At 48.5% G+C, this 10,257-nt stretch overlaps 4 protein-coding genes across 4 annotated transcripts; 2 read left to right on the forward strand and 2 right to left on the reverse strand.

Moving 5' to 3' along the window:
- Positions 1–1,947: 1,947 nt before the first annotated feature.
- Positions 1,948–3,366, reverse strand: PpBr36_11055 (uncharacterized protein; the record flags this gene model as incomplete). The annotated part of the gene is made up of 2 exons (XM_029898160.1): positions 1,948–2,684; positions 3,312–3,366. The coding sequence occupies 2 exons, from the start codon at positions 3,364–3,366 to the stop codon at positions 1,948–1,950; spliced, it is 792 nt and encodes a 263-aa protein (XP_029743551.1).
- Positions 1,978–2,709, forward strand: PpBr36_11056 (uncharacterized protein; the record flags this gene model as incomplete). The annotated part of the gene is made up of 2 exons (XM_029898161.1): positions 1,978–2,544; positions 2,590–2,709. 2 exons carry the CDS (start codon positions 1,978–1,980, stop codon positions 2,707–2,709), a joined length of 687 nt encoding a protein of 228 aa, XP_029743550.1.
- Positions 3,367–5,329: 1,963 nt separating the features above from the next.
- Positions 5,330–5,891, forward strand: PpBr36_11057 (uncharacterized protein; the record flags this gene model as incomplete). Its single annotated transcript, XM_029898162.1, has 2 exons — positions 5,330–5,627; positions 5,719–5,891. The coding sequence occupies 2 exons, from the start codon at positions 5,330–5,332 to the stop codon at positions 5,889–5,891; spliced, it is 471 nt and encodes a 156-aa protein (XP_029743549.1).
- A 684-nt stretch (positions 5,892–6,575) lies between these two features.
- Positions 6,576–6,911, reverse strand: PpBr36_11058 (uncharacterized protein; the record flags this gene model as incomplete). Its single annotated transcript, XM_029898163.1, has 1 exon — positions 6,576–6,911. The coding sequence occupies one exon, from the start codon at positions 6,909–6,911 to the stop codon at positions 6,576–6,578; it is 336 nt and encodes a 111-aa protein (XP_029743554.1).
- Between the last annotated feature and the right edge of the window lie 3,346 nt (positions 6,912–10,257).

Consider the following 10,257-nt stretch of genomic DNA (forward strand, 5'->3'; position numbering starts at 1 on the left):
CCTTTCATGCAGCTGATGGAAGAGCCTCCTGCATTTCGAATGCTAGTTTGTGGCTGCATTGCCCACTGCCAAGACCATTGCTAGGAGAGTAGCAGGCCTTCCGCACGGCATTACATCGTTTATAAGCAACAAATCGCGGGCTTCCAAACATATGGTAAAACAGGATACAAACTATTTAGCTAAGCGCATGGAGACGTTTTGCATAGTCGGTAACATGATAAGCTCCCTTGGCCCAATCAAGCAGCTACGTAATCCCACGTTTCATCAGCTCTACAGAGGTCTGCCCATTTCCGCAGCTTAGAGCAAGACCGCAATCCTATTTGAGGGCCTGGGGCGGCAAACTGCGGAGTTCGACGTCGCATAGCGACAGAGGGGCTTATGGGGCGGACTAGGCGTGCGCAATAATCACCAATGATCTGCTACTAGTCGCAATGGGTAAACTTGCGTGTAGTTTTTTCGCTAGTTAAGGATAATTTAAAAGCGGCTTGGCCTGGCCATCTGGCTTGCTTAAGGGCCTGATCTTCTCGTTGTTAGTTTTACTATTACCAATTAGGCGGTACTTTATCCCTGCAAAATAAATGGGGAAAGGGCTTGGAAGTAAGTACCTTTTTTGCATGGATATCCTATCCCAATAAGGCCTATAGATTTTGGCGGCGAATTTGCAATTTTTTTAATAAAAAAAAAATAAAAAACAACAACAACAAAAAATCATATCACGAACGCAAAATCAACTTCAAAAAAAAATTACAAAATTTGGTCATATTGTTGGCCAAAACACGCTATTCCCAAAAGGTTAAGCATCACTTTACGCAACTTTTTGTGCGTAAAGTGATGCTTAACCTTTTGGGCTTAGTTGCCAAGAAAATAAGGGCTATTCGACCGTGAAAGCTGACTTTGAAAAAAGATACATCTACAGCAACAGGGGAGCCCAGTAACCAAGGTCTCGGCCCGGAATTGCAGCCTATTTGGGCTAAAACCCTGGTCACTTCGCTCCTTTGGGCTTTGTTAAGGAAAAATTAACGCGAGAAGATCAGGCCCTAATGGAGTGGCGTGTTTGTTGGCTGTAGGTCTGGCAACGCACAACTGATAACGTTCCATGGATAGTTAACCTCCACTTTATTTCGCCACGCACAACCATCCAACGCTACACCCCGCATTTTACCGCCCCATATATAGCGTGCCGCAGCGATGGAGGACCTCCTGCATCGTGATGGACGGTCTCCTGACTGTGATAAGGACAAGTGTCTCAGAATGGCGTGATCGTATACAGGGCTATATCGCCAGACTATCAAATCGTGGTGGCAGTTTTGTGAAGGCGCAAGCTTTGACAGGCATTCGCCAACGCCGTCAAGCATACCCCAATGCAAGGAGCCCTCCATCGGCGAGGGAGCCAAGCGCAAAATCCGATTAGCTGGCCGTGCAGCGTTATCGGTGTAGTTAGCGTTTTTGACTGATAAGCGATTGGGCTGTTGCACTGGGGCGTGTAGTCTCGGTGACTTTACCGTTTTGAGGGGAGTCTCCCACCTACACGTGATTCAGTAGAAAATTCGTGTACCTTTAGCCAGCTCCGTTTCTGGTGCGTTTTGCACACAATTCAGGGCACGTATCAATTCAGACAATTTCATACACCCTATCATAGTACCGTACGGGCACACCGCCGTGCGACATAGGCAGGCATTCGCAACTCCCACTTTGACGGCGCAAATTATGACGAAAGGCTTCTTGACACGGAGGGTGAAAATGTTCCCATATTCTTGATTGGATTGCAGAAGCCTGAAAACCAGCCATTGACCTTTGTGCCAAGAAACTATCCATTCGAAGTTAGAGGGGAAAAGTTTGGATCAGGCTTCCGCATGCAACCTGCCTTTAACCTTGTTTTCTATTGCGCATTCCACACCTTTTGTCTTGACCCACGCTCGTTTGTCAACCCGGCCCAATTTCCTAACGCTAATCGGAACCCGGACCCGGGCTGTTCATATGCATGTCTGCCTCGGCCTGGATCATGTCCATTTGCTCCTCTATGAATTTTTCGCTTGGCGTTGGGGATGGGGAGCAACTGTCCTCACTGGCAGAGCCAAAGACCCTCCGCCTTCGCTCCCGTCGCTGTGCTCGCTCGGCCCGCGACTTCAACCGCTCCTCACGCATTCTCGATTCCTGCGCTCGCCTTCTGGCTTCTTGAAATGGTCTCCAACAGCTAACGCATGTTGCCTCATAGTCTTTCTCATTTCCTCTGAGTGCAAAACTGCCACATTTTATGCATATAACATGCGAGACGCCCTGGATGTCGATTTGGTTGCCCCTGACGTAACGCACAGTAGGGAGCCTTCCCTGGCGGACCTCCAGACCACAGTCGATGCAGAAGCGTTTGAAGGATTCTGCCCCAAAACGTCGCCTTTTCTTCCTCAATTGGTTATCCGCGAAACGATGGCTTGTTCTGAGCCGGAGACAGTCGTAGCAGCCATACAGGTCTCTGCTCTGGGCAAACTCGGATTCTTCAGCATCCAGGAGTGTCTCCAAAGACAGCTTGGCTATAAGATTGTCGAAGTAGATCGATGTCAGTTTCAAGGAAATCTGACTGATAATGTCCAGATGCGAGAGGATCCGATTCTGCAGTTCGCCAGGGATGTTGACAATCCGAGCGGAGCCGGGTGTGAAGTCCATAATGGATACAAGATTTTGAGATACTTTTGGAAACCGAATGGAAGATGAAAGTTGCGATGGTTAATCGCCAGAGGAGGGGCGTAGTTGCCTGTCTTGCGTACAACTAAGCAGTATATATAGCTACATACATCATTGTCAACACAAAGAACTAAAACGGATATTCTAACAATTCGGTCGTCCTGACTGCGTCACTCGGCGAATGAAAGTTTTCTGTTACGCATTGCGTTCAAAAGCATCACATGAACTACGTACCATTTGGTTTTACCCTCTGTTGTGCGACAAGCTTATCATTAACGAATCAGCATCCATATGAGCACCGTCATGGGAACGTTAGCTGTAGAATGAACTATATATAGAGTGAGTTCATTGGATCCCGAAGTAATCGTTCAGAATTACAGATCGTGAGCCTGACGCCAATTTGTGTCTCATTTTGGTCGAGTCACATAGGCGCCCTTGGCGTTTCTAGCAGGGCTTCTGCACAAAACAAAACCCATCACGCACAAGCTCGAGACAAGGTAGTCAACCAATTGAAGCCATTGGGACCAAAGATTGCAGAATCATATTAGCAGCCAATGTAAATCTCGGTCTTTTGAGGACGCGCGGCTTTGGTTGATTGACTTTCTCAAGCTTTCTGCTTTTGCCATACGTACCTATTTTTGGATCCTTCGAGGCTTCGGATCGCAGCACAAAGATGGCAATGAGCATTTGGGACGTGCTCCAGTAACCAGGCCATGGTTTCCTGTTGCAGGAGCCTTGATTTTCGGGTTCGCAAGATATTTAAGGCTGTGTATAATTCTTTTTTTCATATTCCACCAAACTCTGGTCGAGATAAGAGTAGCGTTTTGCTCGTTGGCTATAACTAATTATGTTACGATAGCTTCGTGGGGCTGTAGTGTTTTGAGTTGCGGAACTGGAGCTAGCAGTTTGGTAAGGCTGTCGTCCAGCGCTAATTATTGGACCAGGCCATTAGCTCTTCCCCCGGTACTGAACCTGTTTGTTGACATGGTAGGTCATGTGATAGTGATAAAATGGTCGATTTAGTCGCGTTGCATGGGTGGACGCTGCATCGATGGCTATAGTTCGTCCACTGTGATAGGTTTTCAGCAAAAGCATAATAAAAAACAAATGGCCCCGTAACGACAATGGTGATTATCAGCCCTTTTGAGGCACAGAACTTGGTCGGAGAAATCAAGACACACAAGCGCGTCATGCTTCACCTTTACGCACCACGGTTGCTGCTGGGTTTAAGGCGCTCGATGGGCACCGTCTTTACACGACCCCGACCCTGCCAAACGGCTGGGCCGTGCCTCTCCGGTTAATACTGCAGCTGGCCCTCTTCTCTGGGCAGTTGTGTTTTGCGTCCTTTACAGAGTATATGGCCGTGTGCGACATGCTCGGCATGGACTGGAGGGGCCGCGGTGGCGATGGTGACGAGAAGCAGCAGGATGGGGACGGCGTTGAAGCCAATGTTTAGGACCACTGATGCCGAGACTGGATGTACCTTTCGGCATAGCCCCGTTGGAATTTTAAAGGCATTTTTGAACAAGGTGCGCCGAGACAGCAAGGGAATCGAGAAGACACACATGGGCAGGATGTTGGATGCGGTCCTGCTAACTGAGGAGGAATTTGCGGACTAATCTGGGGTTCGTGGACCCTGGGCACGACCCAGGCTTGGTGCGGCGGTACCTGCTAGTGGCGTGACTGACGGGGCGCGGCGCCCAGCATCTTAATGGTGGTGCAATACTCACTCCCCCTTATCAATGACCATTCTCTCGATCAGCCTTTGAAAGCTTTTCTTTGACTGGGATCTATCTCCTCTTGTTGATTTAATAGATGAGCATAATTTCTAGCGCCTGCTACTTGTGCACATCCAGACGATCAGGAAGGAATACCTGTCAGCAGTTGTTGCTTTAATGTTCCTGCCACTTAACACAACCCAACACGTATATTTTACATCCAGTTTGCTCCAATTAATGTGTTGCAATCATTTTGTATACGTAAATATTGATAGTTGCCCCAAAAATTGGTGTGCAATTGGCTTCTCCAGGCGTTCGTTGCGTGACCAAAAGTGGCGATCTGGCCTGCAAAAGCAAATCTTGGACATGCTTAGCTGCTCTAGTGGGTTCACTTTTCTCGATCTGCTGCACTATAGCGGTATTCAGCCGTCGCTGTCTTTTAAATTTATCTTCGCCTTCGCTTCCAAAAACAAGTGCACAATGGCTTCGATCCAGGTTGAGCGGCAGCGTCAGCAGCTAGTTTTGAAGTACTTGCTGCAGCATGTCACTATTTGCAGGATTGTTGTTCCGAACGATGAAGGGCCATAAATTTGTGCTGGATTAAAACCTCTGCTTCATCCAGCGCACGGGCCATATGCAACTGGAGCAACCACCCAAAAGATGGGTCAACACCACTTAATTCGCCTACTCATTCGGCATTAATCGTCAATTCCAACATCATACCGCACTACACGAAAAAGCGTAATGAGCCCATGCATCGGTTACCGAAACCTTTGAACCATTCCGTCCTTCTCACTCAATATAAAAGGTCGTGAATTTTTGCTTGGTTCTCTGTCCAGCACGACATTCCCCCGCCGCCTCAGATCCGCAAACGCGAACGCACTTAGGGTTTCCGCACTCCCCCGCCAAACAGCACCAGCTCCATTGGCACGATGGATGCGCCAGCAAAACGCACCGCCACGCATATTAACGAAGATCCTAAGACTTTACGGGTTCCAAAATTATATCAGGCAGGAGGATCGCTGCCCTCAGTATCCTCAAAAACGAGCCAACGCAATTGCGCGTCTCCGTCCAAAAAAAGGAGGGAGGTAGAAACCATGCAGAGGTTATCCTTGCGCAACAGGTCTTTTTCCACAAGGAAGCCTAATAACCTCCCAGAGGCTTCAAAGATTACACTCCGCGATCTTACACAGGCCAACAAAGGAAGGCGCATCAGCTTTTGGTCCCGGCGTAAGGAGATTCCCTGTACAAAGGACAGCATCGCAAATTGGCATTTCCTTCCGTGCAATTTAGAAAAAAACCGAGTTCCCGTTCTTTAAAGATGTCTGCAAAATCCAAAAAGGGCTGATAAATATGCCGAAGCGTCTGTCTTATGACGAAGCAGCCTGGACCACGGGGGTTGTTTTCCATCTGCTTAACTTAGCGATACCGGGTGATGAACAACTGGTTCTGGTGCCTTGGTCAATGTTGCCTGCTTCCATTCTGCCCTTTTGAGGAGCTTTAAATTGACAATAACATTTGGTATCCGCCGTTCAAAGTACATCGGCGAGAATTGTGAATAGGGATTTGTTGCCTCCAACCTACGCCAGCGGCAAGATGGTCGACGTTTGCCTTGCGATCGACCCATCATGGACCCCACAAAGCAACGGAGTTACATCATCTTCTGTCGATACTCCCCTTTCTAGTTGTACCTGCTTAGATAGACTGCTTAAGTGTAGCCTTTCGAGTGCCTCTGGCCGCTTATCTCGGCAACTTTTCTAGACATGATTCTGCCTCTAGAATTTACCGCAGCACGAAGAGGGTAAGGGCAGAGTTATAAGACGGCGGATCATGAGCCAGTTGGCCAACTTGCACAGCCGAGGGCTTATCGATTAGCGATTCAACCTACGACGCATCACCACCGACGCGCCACAAAGCTATGCCTCCGGATCCTCAATCAGTTCGATCGTGTTTCTTCCGTGCACGGGACCCACCCGGCCAATTATCGACTCGGACTGTTCGTGGCACAACGGTAGGGCCATACTGGTGAACTAGCGAACGATAGTGACAATTCGATAACATAGCGTTCGGGTTAAAATAAGCGATGAAAAACTCGAAATTCAATACAGTCTAAGCAACAGAGAACCTACAAAAGCTCTTCCCAGATTGCCGTAATCCTCGAGAAGCTCCTGGAACTTTTCACTCTTCCACAGCATCAGCATTGCAGGACGCATAGTGCACCACCAGCTGCCTTAGCTTCTCCGGCACCGCTTCTGCATAGCAGAATCGCAATAATTTCACGATGCCATCAATGTTGTGTTCGGATAAGTCGTAATCTACGAGAGTGTGGTGAAGTTTGTTGAAAGAAAGATACACTAGTCGCGTGATGTCGTAGCGGTCTCCCAGAACGTAGACCCGAGAGTGATGGATAGATATATTTCGATCATTTGTTGGCCGACTAATACTGCGTGGCCCATCCTCAGAGTATATAGACATGTCTATAGGCCAGGACTTCTGAAAACCATTCCATAGCATGTCCCGCTTTGGTATCCTTTTTCTCTTAGCCTTCTTCTCTGGCGTGTGTCCCCAGGTTGACGCCGAAGGCGCTTCGGGTTCCGCAATTGCAACTCCCTCAGCTTGAAGCCCAAGGCCATGCTCCTCAGCGGGTGAGGCTTGGATCGAGTGGTCACTGGGATCATTTGCTTCTGTAATACCGTCATGTTCGATAGAGCTATCGTCAACATCTTCCTCCGCTCCAACCACCGGTTCTAGTGTAGACGTAATCCCAAAAGCTCAAGAAGGTTCTCGTCGATATCGTCCCAGGTGACAAAGCCATCCTTTGCTTCCTTAAACTCACCATGCACCATAGTCCTCAAAAAAGCAGACTGTTCGGCAACAAGGTAAGAGTTTACAGTAAATTCTCGTGTTTCCGAACCGATGATGCGAAACTGATTGGATGTTGCGGCGCTGGACTATGTTAGCTGACAAAATCCCACTGGGTTGGTTGTCCACGATAAAGTTGGACTGGCCTTTTCTTCGATATGCCTTCCATTCTTTTCATTAGTAGCAACCCTTTGAAGTACAACGAAGCTAGGGCCAAGTGCCTGGATGACTTCTCATCTTATTTGGTGCTGCTAAACGTGATGCGGTCGTATGCTTGGTTGGCTCTCGAAGGTCTAACCGTCACATCTGGAAAACAATCTTATAATTGGGGCCAAGAGACCTTGTAACACTGGACCCCGCAATTTGCCGCCCCAGACCCGCCAATTGGGTTGCGCTCTTGTTCCAAGCCGCGAAAGTGGAGGGCCTCCTGCATAATTGGAAAAATGTGACCCGGCCAAAAATAATTGAAATGCGGTTGGGCCTTACCATTTGGCTTGCCTCGTGACATGGAATATTTGCTGGCTAGAGGTCCTTGCTGCAAGGAGTGTTCGTGCAGGTAGTTGTCCTGTTGATTCAAGTTCTTGTTTTGACATTCAATCCCTGAGATCACCAAACCCCGACCCCCTGACCAACCCACAAGGGCGATGCCTTTGTGCTGTTGCATTGGGGCGTGTAATCTCGGTAGCTTTACCGTTTTGGGACGTGTTCCCACTCGTACACGTGATTGAGTAAAAGATTCTTGTACCTTTAGCCAGTTCCGTTTCTGATGCGTTTTGCACCCAATCATGAACGCACCAATTCGGAAAATTCTCACAACCTACTCATCTCCGTGCATCACATCGACCTGCATGGCTCCATTATACGGCTACTGTTTTTAGTGCTGTATGGATTGGCACTCTATGATGGGGCAGATGTAGAAAATTAATGTGTTGACGCGAAAGATGGTTTTGCTCCTAACTGTATGTCACATCGATAACGCAATCCTTCTGTGACGGCCCGAGTACAAACATCGTGTTTCACCGCAGAATTTTTTGGCTGATTTTGGGCAATATAAGAGCTAATCGGCCAGAGACAAGCCTTGGGGATAAGTTGCATTGCCGACTAGAGTAGCTGCTGAAATCCAAATGATACCAAGTTGCTTGGCTAGCAAGCCTGCAGAATGGTATAAAATTTTCAGCATGGACGCACGGATCATGTTCATCGGAGGGTTTTTGTTTCCCAACCATTTAGATCAAGAACACTGTTGTAAGGTTCCTTTTGAACCTGGTACCTTTTGAACCTGGTAGCCAAATGAACGACCTAAAGTGGCTATTTGTGAACGATCTTTCACTGCCAGCTATTTTGTGAGCATGTGATTGGCCGCCAATGCACGACAAATGCCATGCGGGAGGCCCACTACCCTCGTATTAACTAAATTTAACCAATCTTGGCAGTGGGTGATCTAACTATACACTAGCATTCGGAATGCAAGAGGACCTTCACCCAGAATTTTGTACGGCACAAAACTCACACTTCGCGGGATGTTGAGGACAGTTGGCCGTACTGGATTTGCTTATGCGATTCTTCAGGTGCTCACAGTACGTCAATATACCCCTTCAGATAAACCGAGCCATTCTGGGCCACTCATACCTACCCCAGTCAAACAGCGTCCATCACGATGCAGGAGGCCCTCCATCACCGGGCACACTATCTATGCGGAGTCCGACGTCACATGGTGATGCGTGGCGTAATGAAATGGAGATTGACCGACCATAATCTGTTGTTGATGAGATGCCGGTAAGTTACACCAAAGCGTCCAACGCCGCCTACATTTTATGTTTCGCATCTTACCATAGTCCGAAACAACTTTACACAGGCAAGCAGCTTAAACAAGTAGCACCGAAATTGGTCCTCCTTTTTTCCTGGTCCGTCAACATGACTGTCAAATGTAGTCAGTGTGATCGGAACTTCCGCACTGACGACGCTCTGCAGCAGCACATTCGAGATTCGCATAAACCTATTCAGTTGCCTAACTGCCAGATTTGTAGCCGGACTTTCAACGATAACGACGCTCTTGAGCAACATCTGAAACAATCAAGGGTTCATAAACCCCGGTCCCAAAATGTACGCACTCGAATACCCACCGAAAGCAAAAACGCGTCTGCGGACAGTGAAGCGGGAGTGGCAGATCAGATGAAACTTCTTCAACCCAGCCCGGCGGTCAACGAGATAGCGGAGATTAAAGTCGTGCCTCTGCTCACCGAGCATGTGCGCAAACGGGCGGCCGATCTGGCTGGGCCAGCGTCGGTTCCATTTACACAGTATGGCCTGCTCGGAGGTATTGTCTCTGATGGCCGGGGGCCCGAGGCGCCTGCTGACCCACGCATTTTCTATAACATTGCGGCACCATCGAGCGTCTTTATATGTGGTAGTCAAGGGTCCGGAAAGAGCCACACTCTCTCTTGCCTGCTCGAAAATTGCCTCATACAGTCGTGCGCGAATGTCTTGCCGCGGCCGCTCACCGGAATCCTTTTCCATTACGATACTTTCATGTCGGATAATGGGGGCGAGCCTTGTGAGGCCGCCTATCTGGCATCCAACCGGCAAGTCAAAGTCAGGATTCTTTGTGCACCTACGAACATTAGAACGATCCAGGTGGGCCAACATATCATATAAACTTTGAACAGGCGAGCCGTCAGAGCTGATTAGCGATTCAATAGAGGGTGTATTCGAAAATCCCAAACGTGGCAGTTGAGCCCCTACGACTTAACGAACGCGACCTCAATACAACACGTATGATGTCATTGATGGCGGTAAACAATTCGAAGGGAATTCCACTATATTTACATGTCATCCTGCGCATTCTGCGGAATTTGAGAATTGAGCAGCAGGAGCAGTCCGACACCGCAGATGAATGCATTCCCCCCTTCCAGTATGCAAAATTCAAAAGGTGCCTCGAGAAGGAATGCATGACCGAGACCCAGCTCGCGCCGCTGAAGCAACGTCTCGACACTCTCGA

The sequence above is a fragment of the Pyricularia pennisetigena genome, assembly GCF_004337985.1.
Source record: "Pyricularia pennisetigena strain Br36 chromosome Unknown Pyricularia_pennisetigena_Br36_Scf_12, whole genome shotgun sequence".
In the NCBI taxonomy this organism is placed as follows: domain Eukaryota; kingdom Fungi; phylum Ascomycota; class Sordariomycetes; order Magnaporthales; family Pyriculariaceae; genus Pyricularia; species Pyricularia pennisetigena.